Source organism: Nuphar pumila, chromosome 5 (assembly GCF_984573655.1).
Source record: "Nuphar pumila chromosome 5, dmNupPumi1.hap1.1, whole genome shotgun sequence".
Lineage (NCBI taxonomy): Eukaryota > Viridiplantae > Streptophyta > Magnoliopsida > Nymphaeales > Nymphaeaceae > Nuphar > Nuphar pumila.
Genome location: NC_143253.1, coordinates 7,724,684 through 7,739,191, shown reverse-complemented (window position 1 = coordinate 7,739,191; position 14,508 = coordinate 7,724,684). Strand labels below are relative to the sequence as shown.

The window sequence follows — 14,508 nt, the reverse complement described above, 5'->3', positions numbered from 1 at the left end:
GATGCTACTTGGCTTCGTCACCTCCTTGGGGAATTATCTCTTCCTATTGCTCAATCTTCCATGCTGGTTGACAATCAAAGTGCCATTAAAATTTCATTCAATCCCATACTTCACAGTCGTACCAAGCACATTGAGATTGATCAACATTTCATTCGTCAGAAAATAGAAGATGAGGAAATCTCCCCTGCATATATACATACTTCTGAACAAGTTGATGATCTTTTCACCAAAGGACTCACTGGATCACAGTTTTGGCATTTGAAGAACAAGTTGGGCATGATGAAAACTCATGCACAACTTGAGGGGGGATGTTAGAATTGTATTTGTATCGGATATGGATCCGATATTGGATTCATATCCGAGCGTATGCTTTCCCCATGCTTGGGCGGTGGCATACTTGTAATCCTGTATATTTTTCATGTATTTTGTTCAGTAGTGTTAGATCCTATATATATCTTATTAAGAGAGGGTCACGATACTTTTAACGTGCCCTACTTTCCATTTGGCCTCCTCCTCCTCTCCCCCTCTCCTCTCTTCTCTTTATTTTGTATTTTCAGATTGAAGGCTATTCTCCAAAGCTTGAAGGCGCACTATCTTGAAGCCCTATTCAGATTCTTTCATCTTGAAGCCCTATTCAGATTCTTTCAACTAGATGAGACTCTCTTTTCCTAAACCAAGTGTTTGCTAAGATCATATCATAGGACAAACCAAAATCTAAAATCCTTTCTCCACTTTCGTTTCTTTCTCCTATACCATAGTCTCCATGGATACTCTCAAATCCATCCCTACTAATGCCTACATGTCTATTAAGGTCATTGCTGATGAAAAACTTCTCCATAAGATATCCCGTACTACTCCATCTAAATCTTCCCAAAATTGACGCTTAATGGAATCATCTAAACCTACTTGAGGTGCATAAACACTAATAATATTATTAATTTTTGTACATAATACTAATTTAATAAGTAAAATCCTATCACCCTTCCTACAGACCTCAACTACATTATCTATAAACTCACGACTCATAACAATCCCTACTCCATTCCTATTCCTATTTATTCCTGTATACCAAATCTTATATTCCCAAGGTTCTATCACTTTTGCTTTCTCACCTACCCATTTGGTCTCTTGTAAACATAAAATATCAATCTTTCTCCTACACATAACATCTACTAACTCTACCAACTTACCAGTTAAAGACCCTATGTTCCAAGTGGCTAACCTAATTTTATGGTCTTGGACTAACTTCTTTACCCCCACCTGTCCAACAAAATGAGGGAAGTCTTGCTTATTTGACACCACACCCGGGCGCCAGTGTGACGCGTCGCTTCTGGGCGACGACCTAGCAACCCTTGCTCATTTATCATTGCCTCCGGGCCTATAGAGTACAACGCGTCGCTCAGTAGGGAACACCCCAACAAAATTCTCATATTGGTTCATATTCATAGGGTATGACTAAGTTTTTATGCTGGTTGTCACTGGCCTACCGCAACCCTCCTCCTTTATCTGGGCTTGGGACCGACAATGTATAACTAAACAGTTATACATAGGGTGCATGCATGATATATATATATATATATGTATGTATATATATATATATATATATATATATATATATATATATATATATATATATATATATATATATATATATGGGAACTTGCTAAATGGGTTCCATTCTAAATGAACCAAGGTCGTCCGATCATGTTTTGATCGAACAACCCTAGTTAGTCCGTCTCCCTTCTCCCCTCTCCCCTCTCCCCTCTCCCCCTCCCTTTTCGCCAGCAGCCACTCAGGCGACACCCAACAGCTCCAGCAAGGTGTCCAGCTACATCCAAAAGCTTCTGTGTGGTATCCAATATATATATATATATATAATTGTCACCAATATCAGCGATATTTTGAAAATATCGCGAGAAATACTGGTATTTTAAGTTAGCCGATATTAAAGGTAATATCTTGCGATATTTTGAAAATATCGCCAAAAGAAAAAATATCGCGATATTTTTGGGGAAAACTCTTTTTTTATTTTAAGTTTGCATTTCCTATTTTTTATTTTTAAAACCTTTAAAACATGTTTCTTTATATTTTTGGAAAAAAAAATCTGCAAAACTTATTATTTTCTTAGCTTTTTTGTTGTTATTTATATTTTTTTTCAAAATTTTAAACCTTTGAGATATTCCTGAGATTTATCAACTTTTGAAAATCTCTTCGAGAAATTCCCTTGCCGAGAAATTACCTTTAACGATATATGTGACTATGATATATATATATATATATATATATATATATATATATGCAGAGAGAGAGAGGATTGTGTTTCCCTGTTTTTCGTTAGGTCACCATTCGGACCCTCTAAAAATCATAGTTTAGGTGTTTTATGCTAGATCTGAACCGTTAGATGTGTTTATCATTGGTTATTCAATAGAAATTGCTCAAATGTGTATTTTAAAGAGGTAAACAAATCAATGGCTGATATTGTACTAAAATTTGATGATAAAATATAAATATTTTCAATCAAATCAATTCAAAACAAATCTTGCTTCTTAATAAATAAGCAATGATAAACATGTAATGGTTCAGATCTAGCATAAAATACCTAAAACTATGATTTTTGGAGGGTCCTAAGGGTGACCTAACAAAAAAGGGTGCAACACAATCCCCATTCTCATATATATATATATATATATTAAAAAATGTGCTAACATAATATATGTTTTTAAAGTTTAAACGTTGTTGGTTGATGATTTATATTGAATGGTTGAAATTGTTTATTTGTTTGACAATAATTTTGTTGTTTGTATGTTTTAACCATGTATTAATATGTTTAGGTTCTGCAAGTTCTCTTAGATTCTTGTATATGTGTCACACCATCTGTCAGCATTTTGAGTCAAATTGGTCATAACTGGACAAATGACTTGCCATTCTAAATTTTAACACTAAACTACTAATGAATAAAGGAAACCCAATACTGTCTGCTTGTTTTACAATATTTGCAGGCATTTTTGAAAATGGGGTCCTCTTTCTTCTTATCAATGGTTTCTAGTCCTATATTTAATGGTAAATGAAAAGTTTTTGAAATACAGTCTTTTATTTATGAGCATACTTCATTTGAGATTTTTTTCGTTCATGATCCTTTTCTCTGGTTTTCGTTGTTGTAGGCTAGATTTTTCCACAGAAAATGCTGTGTCACTGTCTGCAAATCATCTACAGAAGTTGAGACTTTCCTTCAAACTAACTAGTCCTCAAGGCAAGGTTTTTGAGCCACATCAGGTCTGTGAACAGTCTCTTTAATGTGTCCTAATTAATGCTCCTTGTGATTTAGTTTGACATGACTTTTTGTCTTCCAGGTGTTCTTGAAGTTGAGACATGAGACAAAAATCGAACATATATTTGTCATTGGGAGTTCCAGAAATCAGTTCAAGATAACATTGGTTCGATTCTCCTACCTTCTTTCTCGCTTGCAGCATGAAATATTATGTGTAGAGTGATTCATTGTTTAGCTAACTAAATACTTGAAATGAGCTGGACAAGTCATTATGATGAACCCTCTACATTCTTTAAGTTGTGTGGTCGAAATGTTAGACCACTTGATGCTTGTGATGAGATCACTGAATTCCTGTGTCCAGAGTACTCAAGCATCTGCAAGATTTTAATTACCCATTTCTTCTATTTATTTATTCGTCAATATATCCAGTATCAAGATCTAATGCTCTCATGGGTGGCTGCGAAGCTCATTTGCTTCTTGAATCGCCAGTTTCTAGCTTAGTGGTCACTAGATAGATTGGTGCATGGATTAGCATAGCTGTACTTTCTGATAATATATTGGCTTCTAAAGTAAGTTGCTAATTATCATTAATTTTGGTTTCCTTGCCAAAGGTGGAAGTGGAATTGAAGCGAGAAAAGAGGGCTTCTTAGGTTCATGTGAGGCAGGAAGAAATGATTACAAGATGTTTAAAACATGAATAAGAAGTTTTCTTAGAATTCAGAAGAAAATATTCAAAATTGTCATATTAGATGATAATGCTGTTACATCTATGAATAACTAATTAAACTTTTGTTTTAACAACATGCTCATATAACCTAAAGACTTTTTATTGTATAATTATATAATTAGTTTATTGTATGTGTATAGATTATAAAGAAGAAAATTGTTATGAACATAAGTTCAAAGAAGAAACACTACCCTCTAATGTTGTAATAACAAGTGAATAGGAAATAATGAATAAAGTTCAGCATATATTTGAGTTATATGCAAAAGGGCACATAATAGTATACATGCTCTTATTATGAGAAGCGAATCCTCAACACTTTTACCTTGACTTAATTTTATTGAGTGAGTTACCCAGAATGCCTTTGCTTTTAATAAAATTATTATTTCAATATAAGAAATTAATGTATGAGTTACCATTTGTTATTTATTCCTTAATTCAATTAGAATAGATCAACTACGATTCTTTCAGATAGAAATCAAATTCCTTGTGCAAACATTTTGCTTTTTTAATGAAAGCACGATTTTGTGTTAAAAACCTCGTGCTTGGTGGCATGCTTCTAATATGGGACATGCTTTGGAATTGCTTACTTTTCAGCTTCTGAAGTGGTTTCCAGGGAAGCAAGCTTTGATGGATAGGCAGAATATTCCAGTAACCATGATTTATATAGTAATCTATTAGTTTAACATAGGCTACTCCAGCGAAATGTTGCTATCTAGTGGTCTAATTGCACTATGTGCTGCAGTCTCAGTGCTTGTGGTGTCTACTGATTTAACATGAGTTATTTTTTCATGATCATGAGACTTGCCATAGCTGATGTCTAGTGCACTTTTTGTTTGCTGGTTGCCACAGAATTTAAGCTTCACTGCCAGAAAATATGTGGTGTTGCCTATGGAGATGGTTCAAAGTGTGATACTGTAGGAAATTAGTCTATGATGACATTGATTCTGCTCACTATAGATTTTGTAATGGAAGGGTGTAAGATAGCACTTATACTCTTGAAGCTTTGTTTAGGATAAGCAGGTGTTAGTATGAGGTCGGTAGGGTCAAACCAGCATAAAAGTTATGTGACAATCTCTCGATGGAAGACTTCATCTTTTAGATTAGTTCTACACTTCTATTTACCATTTTTTCATTTTCTCTTATCATGATTTTTGTCAGCTTGTTCTAGTTTACATTACATCAGAAAAATGAAGATTTATGTAGCTGTCTGTGCATCAGAAAACTGAATATTTAGGGTATCTATGGGGTTTTATTTGCCTTCTGCAATAGTTGTAATTGACTGCGTTTTGTTTGTTGCTGTTTGTAGGACTTCCTTGGTCTTGTTGAGAAGTTTTACTATCTCTCTGGAAAATATGAACTTGAACTTACAGTAGGTGATTCCATGATGGTAAGCACCACATTATTTCTTTGGTTCGTATTATTGTTGCATAGATGAAAGATTCACTTCTTTATTATTATTATTATGCAGGAGAACTCGTTTTTACAGGCTCTTGGCAGCCTGGATTTAGATTTACCTGACCCTCCAGAGAAGGCAACTCGGCCCCTTCCTCAGCCTGTTGATGTGTACTCGAGGTTTGGTCCTAAACCTGAGATAGTACACATCTTCAGAACACCAGAGAAGCGTCCTCCCAAGGAGCTTTCCTTTGCATTTTTGGCTTTTACTTTGTTTCCATTTGTTGGATTCCTAATTGGGGTAATTTTCTTGCCTTTTAGTTTTCTAACCCACTTTTGTTATTGGCTCCAACCTTTTTCACTTTTTATGTGCTTTGATATGCTTTTGCACATGATTATTGCCTCCCACATTTCTCCCCTTTTATTTCTTATGTATCCTTGCACATTCACATGCACACACACAATATCATGCTTAGTGACATGGTTACTCACTTGTTTGTCCTTTTATTCCCCAAAAAGCTCTATGGTATCTTTAATATATAGTTTATATTGGGGTATCATTTTTAACTTCTAGTGACAAGTTCATTCCTAAACTATGTCACAGACATTCTCAGAAATTTGTGTGCAGGTTAAAAACTATATATTCCTAAGCATCTGTATATGCCTTACTTGCAGTGATTTTCTTGTCAAAAACTCAAACACTACCTGAGCAGTATCTGGATAATATAAAGATAATTTGTGATATTGCTGTATATCACAATAACATCATGATGCATAGAAAAAAAAATGATACTCAGAAAATACTGTGACTGGGATACTTTTTTCTTTTCTCCTCCCCCTCAGTGTATATCAGATGTATAAGGGACCTGAGATAGAAGTGACTGTTAAATTACTTACTGACAGACCCAGATGGCGTCATTTACAAACTTTACTCAGTGGGCCTATAGCTGGAGGCCTCGGTTTCATCTTGAAAGAATGAAACCCTAATCTACAGTGAGAGAAGAGAAGAGAGGGAGAGAGAAAATTCCAGTTGAAAGGAGGGTTCAGTCCATCGTGACTGCCCTCTCATTCTATTTAACATAAAGTGTAAACATTAGGGTACGAAAATACCCTTTTACGAAATAATAATTTACAATACATGAATTGGATCTGGACCCGATCCATTATACAAATGGATCGGGTCAGACATACAATGAAGATAATAATGTCTTCTTTTCAGCCTCCCTCAAGTTGTGCATGGTGTTGGACCATGAACAACTTGTTCTTCAAAAACCAAAATCTATCCTTTGTTAACCCTTTAGTGAGGATATCAGCAACTTGTTCTTTTGTTGACACATACATGGGCTCAATCTCTTTGTCTTCAACCTTTTTCCTGATAAAATGTTGATCTATTTCAATGTGCTTTGCTCGACTATGGTGAATGGGATTGAATGACATGTTGATGGCACTTTGATTGTCACACAGCAACAGTGATCGAGCAATCGGCTCTCCCATTTCAGTCAGAAGATGTCTTATCCATGTACCCTCGGCCGTGGCAGTGGCCATTGATCTGTATTCGGCCTCAGTGCTCGATCTAGCAACCGCCTTTTGTTTTCTACTGCTCCAGGATACCAAGTTTGGCCCCATGAAGCTGCAATAACCAGATACTGATCGTCGTTCGTCTGGATCCCCCGCCCAATCAGCATCAGCATAAGTAATAATCTCATGGCCCCCACCTGGATCTAATTCTTCCTTGCCTTTGTATACCAGCCCATCACCCACTGTACCCTTTAGGTAGCGAAGTATACGTTTGACTGCCTCCATATGTGACACACGAGGTTCATGCATAAACTGGGATACCTGATTAACCGAATATACTATGTCAGGTCTAGTAAAAGTCAGGTATTGCAACATGCCAACTAAACTGCGATACTTAGTGGGATCTCCATATATATCCCCTTCTTGCGAACTCAATTTCTGATGAATGACACTTGGAGTTGTTAACGGCTTACAATCTGTCATGCCTGCTCTGCCGAGAATGTCCAACGTATATTTGTGTTGAGTAAGGGTAAGTGTATCATTCTTGTTATCAACTTCTACCCCAAGAAAATATCGCAGCTCTCCCAAATCTTTCATCTTAAATCTCTGATTTAATAACTTCTTCACCTGCTCAATGTGGCTTTTACAATTTCCTGTGATGATGATATCATCTACATATATCAACAGAAGAGTAGTAACTCCTTGTTCATTGTGAATGAATAATGAGTAATCCAGATGAGACCTAGTAAAGCCATGCCGTTGTATTTCTAGAGAAAAACTGTCGAACCAGGAACGAGAAGCTTGTTTCAAACCATAGAGTGCTCTCTTTAATTTGCATACATATTTTTTGGCGTCTCGTTCTGCATACCCAGTGGGTTGTTCAATGTAGACCTCTTCTTTTAAATCCCCGTGCAGAAAAGCATTTTTTACATCCAGCTGACTCAATGTCCATCCATGTTTAATGGCTAGACTCAACACAATACGAATAGTCCCCATCTTAACAACAGGACTAAAAGTTTCATCAAAGTCTTGGCCTTCCTCTTATGTGAATCCCTTGGCTACAAGTCGAGCCTTGTACCTTTCGATGCTCCCATCTGGTTTATATTTTATCTTGTACACCCATTTTGACCCAACGACATTTCTGTTCAGTGGTCTAGGCACAATCTCCCATGTACCACATTCATGTAAGGCCTCCATTTCTTCATTCATTGCTTCTACCCATCTTCTAGAGCTCGCAGCTTGATAGAACATAAGAGGCTCATCCTCTTTACTTATGGATGTCAAGAATAACTGAAAATCCATTGAAAAAATTTTATAACTTACCCACCTGTCAAGCGGATGTCGAATCCGTGAAGATCTTCTGATATCTCCAGATGGATCCGTGTTCGTACAAGGAATGAATGAGGGCTCTTTCTCTCGCCGAGTGTACACAATTCCCTTATACCTTGTTGGCTCCAAGTCATATGTGACAGTTTCCTTCGTTTGAGTCTCATTGGCTGAATCCTCATGTGGCTCATTTTGACTGCAATTTTCTGGACAGTCTACTGTACCGTTGGATAAGAGTTCTGAATTTAACCATGGGTAGTATACCTCAATGCTGGAGCTTGAGTTATCAGTATCTACCATAGTTGAATTAGTATCCTGATCGGCAAAGTTCATTTCATCGAAAATAACATTCCTTGATATTTTGACACGCTTACTCAGGGGATCATAGCACCTGTACCCTTTGTAATCTTCTGCATATCCTATAAACCTGCATTTCAAAGCCTTATCTTGGAACTTGTGCCTGAGAGAGCTATCAATGTGCACATAACAAACAGACCCAAACACATGTAATTCATGATAATCAGGTTGTATGCCAAAAAGCGAGAAGTATGGTGACTTATTCTCTAAGATATTCATGGGTAAGCGATTTATCACATGAACTGTGGAGTGGAAAGCCTCAGTCCATAATGATAATGGGAGATTGCTCCCGTGCATCATGCTCATCGCAGTCTCAACAATATGTCGATGCTTCCTCTCAGCAATCCCATTTTGTTGAGGTGTATGAGGGCAAGACACTCTTCTCTTTATCCCATTATGTTGAAGAAAATTAACAAAATCACTCGAGGAGAATTCACCTCCTCCATCACACTGGAAATTAAGAATGTTGATAGAGAAATGATTTTGAACAAAAGAGTGAAATTTCTGGAACAATCCAAAAACTTTTGATTTGTGCTTCATAAAGAATATCCAAGTGTAACGTGAGTAACTATCAATGAAAATAAGATAGTATTTACTGCCAGAAAAAGAAGTGATTGGAGCAGGACCCCAGACATCTGAACAAATGACCTCAAACGGCCTTGAAGCTCTTTTATTAATGGAAGCAAAAGGTAAAACATGACTCTTACATAGATGACAGCTAGAACATTTTGTATCAACGACTTCTGAACTCAGACTGGACTTAGGAATAAGATTATTCATGACAAGTTTTTCAATGAAATGACGACCACAATGGCCAAGACGACTATGCCAAAGTCTTGGCTTATTACTTTCAGAAACATTAAATATAAAATCAGAATCAAAGACTTGACGTTGGTGAGGCTTCAAGGATGAATAGTTGGAATGAATGAAGGAAGGATCTTCTTGGAAGATGTACATGTTGCCCCATCGTTGTCCTTCAGCGAATATCCTCCTCGTGTGAAGATCCTTGACATAAACAGAAGAGGGAGTAAATTCGACTGAAGCATTAGCATCATCAACAAGTTTTGAGACAGAAACAATGTTCTTTTGAATATTAGGGGCATGGATGACACTTACAAGTTTAAGAGAGGATTTTGACATGTGTATAATGGCATTTCCAGTGTGTGAGATGGCATGATGGGATCCATCTCTTGTGACTATGCTATTCTTTCCAACATAAGGTGTAAGAGTCAAGAGCTTACCTACATCACCTGTAACATGAGTAGCTGCTCCGGAGTCGACATACCAAATCCCTTTGTCATTTTGCTTCATATTTAATCCTGCCAAAGCTGCCAACAGTAACTCTTTTACTTCTCCATCCCTTTTTGCCTCTGCTTGTGGAGCTTTCCCTTTGTTTTGGGGATTAAACCAACAATTCGCTTTAATGTGCCCTTTCTTGTTGCATAGGAAACAGGTGGGAATGGGTCGTTGTCCCTGGACATTGGGTGTTGAAAGAATGCCACGACCTCTATAGTTATTTCTCCCTTGGCCTCCTTTTCCTCGAAAGGAACTTCCTCTACCTCGACCATAACTCATTCCCATAGCCAGCACATCTTGTGTCTCGGAATTCCCATGGGATGTTTCAGAGGAACCTTTCAGATTCATCTCATATTGCAATAATTTTGCACGAAGATCTTCAAACTTTGGAAGTTCTGGTAGACATAGTAAGGTTGTCGTCATAACATGATAGTCTGGCCCCAATCCACTCAAGGTTTGTTGTACTTTATCTTTTTCACTGACAAGACACCCAACAACTACCAACTGATCTGTGATGCCTTTCATTTTATTCAGGTATTCCATAATAGACATGAAATCTTTCTTCAGCATTTGAAATTCTCGCTTAAGAAACATGATTCTTGCCTCAGAAATTTGTGAATATGTTTGAACTAACATATCCCACAGTTCCTTTGCCGAACAATCATCAGGAAGAGCAATAAGGACCTCCTGTGAAAGAGTTGAAGTGATGTATGCCACTAGCGATTGATCTCTCTTCATCCAAGCAACATATTCTGGATTCTTGTGAAGAACAACAGATTGTTCTCCTTTATCGTTCGCCTTTTCTTGCGAAAGAAATTCTGGAGGCGATGGGACTGATCCATCCAAGTGACCAGAGAGGTCCTGACTTTTTATAAACGGAATAATCTGTCTTTTCCAGGTTAAGAAATTGCAGTTATTCAATTTTTCAGAAACTAGTTGACCAAGAAAACTTGAGGACATGCATGATTGCCCGTGAGTGAATTCCATTTGATGAATATAATTGAACTGACACTTAGGTAAAACAAAGAACTCGGCTAACTTCTTCAGATTAGGAAAGACAGATGGCTGTTAGCAGACAGTTCTCTTTAGATTCAACAAAAGATGCAAAGTAGAAGAAAGAAAATTACAGATTGACAGGGATTAGCAGGTAGCAGGAAAACACATATTCAATGCAGGGAAAATCAGTAAGGAAAACAGCAGGAGGAAATCACAGATCAAGAGGGGTAGATGGGCAGTGATTTCTTCAAATCACAAATCACAGAACTGTAAGAAAAACAACAAGAGAACAACAAAAATTAACCACGGATAGAGAGATGATCGAATTTTCACAAAGGAAAGGGGGAACCTGATTTTATTAGACACAGATTTTGTTGACAGAAACACACAGATGAAGGTTCCAGAATCACGCTGGGTATTCACGCTGATTCACGCTGATTGGTGACAAAGGCTGGTATTCACGCTGGGTATTCACACCCAGATTCACGCAGATAGCTATGCAGATCCACGCTGATGCAGATCCACGCTGAAATCACGTTGATTCACGACCATACATTCTTCACTGGGTATTTACGCTGGGTATTCACACCCAGATTCACGCAGATAGCTGATGCAGATCCACGCTGATGCACACGCTGTGCTTTCTTCACGCAGATACACGCCTTGCTTTCTTCACGCAGATTCACGCAGATCCACGCCCTGCTCTGATACCATGAAAGAATGAAACCCTAATCTACAGTGAGAGAAGAGAAGAGAGGGAGAGAGAAAATTCCAGTTGAAAGGAGGGTTCAGTCCATCGTGACTGCCCTCTCATTCTATTTAACATAAAGTGTAAACATTAGGGTACGAAAATACCCTTTTACAAAATAATAATTTACAATACATGAACTGGATCTGGACCCGATCCATTATACAAATGGATCGGGTCAGACATACAATGAAGATAATAATGTCTTCTTTTCACATCTCCCCTGTTATAAGCTTGATTTTAATCTGGCAGCTCCAGCTTATTATTGTGTAGGTGTTGTTGCACCATTAGTGGCAGATGAATATGTGCCTTTGAAGATTCTTGCAGTGTATGGTATTTCACTTTTAACTGATGCTCGGTGTCTATGATTTTTGCTGATAAACTATTATAGTTGATGCAATAATTATTATTGTTTCAAACAAAATGTTGCAAGTTGTAAGTTGAATTAATGCATGCGTAAAGTCTTACTCAGATTTCACAAATGTCCAGAGTTGCCATCCATACAATTGCATAGCAATTTTGTTTCATGTATTTTTTGTTGTGGTTCTGTTCCAGTTACTTCGTCTGGGAGTAAATTTGAAGAATTTTCCTTCATCAACGTTGCCAGCAACATTTGCCATCCTCTTCCATGTTGGCATTGCAGCTGTTCTTTCGCTCTATCTGCTTTTCTGGATCAAGGTTCTTACTCTTGTACACTTGATTTTTTTCCATTTGTTAGCAGTTTAATATGAATATTCAGGTGGTGCTAGAAAAGCGATTAAAAAATGCCTGATGGGTTTTCAAAAAAAAGTGACATGGCTTTTTGGTCATTGGATGCTCCAAAATATTCAAATGTGTTTTTAGTTGACAGACTTTCCCCTCATGGTCTGTCCGACACATCTCATTTGTCCATTTCAAAAGGAATGGAAATGTTCATGAGTAGCGATCCGAAGATCTCAGTTAGCCTAGATGTAACCATAACGCACATTGGAATACTACTCTATTTGTTGACCAGTAAAGAATTCCATATGTAACCCACTTGATTCTTCAAAAATACATCGTATTTACCTTCATTGTTTGTCAATTGAGCAGTACAGGTATTATATGTGGCTGTGGACCAGGCCTGAAATGAAGTTGGTTTTGAATTTTTTACATGCCACTCTCTTGGGATACTGAAAAAAGACTAATGGATGTCTTAGGGGATAAGGATGTTTGTTTAATTAGGTTCTACTTAATTTATACTGTATGGTCTTTATCTCCAATCTGAGGATGCATCTAGATGCAAGCAGAATGTTTAGGGCTGTCAATCCCGTTTCATGACATGACCCCATTCTATGTAGAGTTGTGTTTGGGTGGAGAAAATAGCCCCATTTTTTGGTCAGGTGGGTTCCATGGGGGAGGTGATTCCGAAGCCAGCACTTTGTAACATTTCATATGGAAAGATATGGGTAGCTTCATTGCATCAGGCACCACCTTAGTATGGGGTCTGGTTCTGAACCCAGATATGGCTTTAGCTAAATTTTGGAACCGTATGTACGTAGTTAACTTGTCATTCTTTTGTACTTGGAGGTTTATAAGCATTTTCCCCTGTGCTTGTGTTTGGTGCAGCTTGATCTATTTACAACATTGAAAGCTCTTGGTCTTTTGGGAGTCTTCTTGGTCTTTGTGGGCCACAGGACACTGTCTCACTTGGCTTCGGCGTCTGCGAAACTTAAATCAGCCTGACCACTGTAATTTAGTTCCTAGGAGTGGTTTGATCGGCAACTCAGTTTTGTAGTTTTAATAATATTATTGCAATGTGTACTCTTCTATTTTTTCTGCCTTGGTAGAATGTAGGGAATAGGGATAGGGATGCGGTAATTGCAAGAGAACATTGTTTAGAAGATTGCAGCATCTTCTGCTTCTGTTTTTTCCTGTGCAAAAGCCACCTTTGGACTCTAAATATAATTTCTAAGACTGGTTTGTGATTCTCTTCATCAAGAGCCTGAGTTCCTATGGAAGTCATAAAGTAGTGTTTCACATTAGCCCTGAGCCTTGACAGAGACTGGTTCATATTTAGTTAATAAGCCAATACCAAAAAGAGAGATTTTTACCACTTTTTTGCTGCTTACAACTGATATAAATGTTAGCATTGCGCAGCTAGTCATGAAAAAGTTTTAGATGCAGAATGCTCTTGTTAGATCTTGATTGCATTTGTCTAAGCGTTTTGTAACTTGTTTACTTGCAATGACAATAATTTTTTTTTTCAATTAAAAGCGTTCCATATAGTTAATTGGTGCTGCCGTGACAGATATTGTGATAATTTGTAAATATTGCTAAATCAATATTTTTCTGTACATTTTAAACTTTCATAAAACCACTGGATATTAAAATTCCCTTGATTTTATTACCAAGGTAAATATCTTCATTTTTATCAGTAATTCCTGAGGAAATAAATCCCCCATTGTTGGAGTCTGGCAATTTCGCTCAGGCAGTTTATGCCCCAAATATTTGGTGATTCCTCTTTTAACTTTCAATCATTATTTTAAAGTTTAGACCCCTCTAAGATGATGTGGTAGTTCTCTTTTCAGCTATCTTATCCAAACCCAGTGTCCAGTGGGCTCGGACAAGATCCAGTATCGTTTTCCCTTGCGTCTAAAACCTAGGCAAAAGGATGTATATTTATGTTGACAGATGGCCGAATATGAGATGGGTTAAATAGTAATTGATAATTAGAAATTATTATTCCCTTTCTGTATGTCTTTATTTGTTGTTTACATACATGAATAAAAAAGATTTATAAATAAGAATTTTGTCTTTATTTATAATTATGCCATTGTTTGGATCACAAACTATCTAAACTAAGATTAAGAAGAAAGAGTTCTTTCAAAAATTAAAAAAATGTAAAGAAGAAAAAACAAT

At 37.1% G+C, this 14,508-nt stretch overlaps 1 protein-coding gene across 1 annotated transcript in view; it reads left to right on the top strand.

Annotated features, from left to right (window-relative positions):
• LOC149836657 (dolichyl-diphosphooligosaccharide--protein glycosyltransferase subunit 2-like) overlaps positions 1-13,583 on the top strand; it is a 40,587-nt gene extending 27,004 nt beyond the window's left edge. The window contains exons 15-20 of the mRNA XM_090007066.1: positions 3,162-3,273; positions 3,351-3,434; positions 5,302-5,382; positions 5,464-5,688; positions 12,184-12,306; positions 13,216-13,583. Of these exons, the coding sequence (XP_089863192.1) occupies positions 3,162-3,273; positions 3,351-3,434; positions 5,302-5,382; positions 5,464-5,688; positions 12,184-12,306; positions 13,216-13,332 (742 nt within the window). The 3' untranslated portion in view covers positions 13,333-13,583. The remainder of the gene's footprint in view (positions 1-3,161; positions 3,274-3,350; positions 3,435-5,301; positions 5,383-5,463; positions 5,689-12,183; positions 12,307-13,215) is intronic.
• Positions 13,584-14,508: the final 925 nt, after the last annotated feature.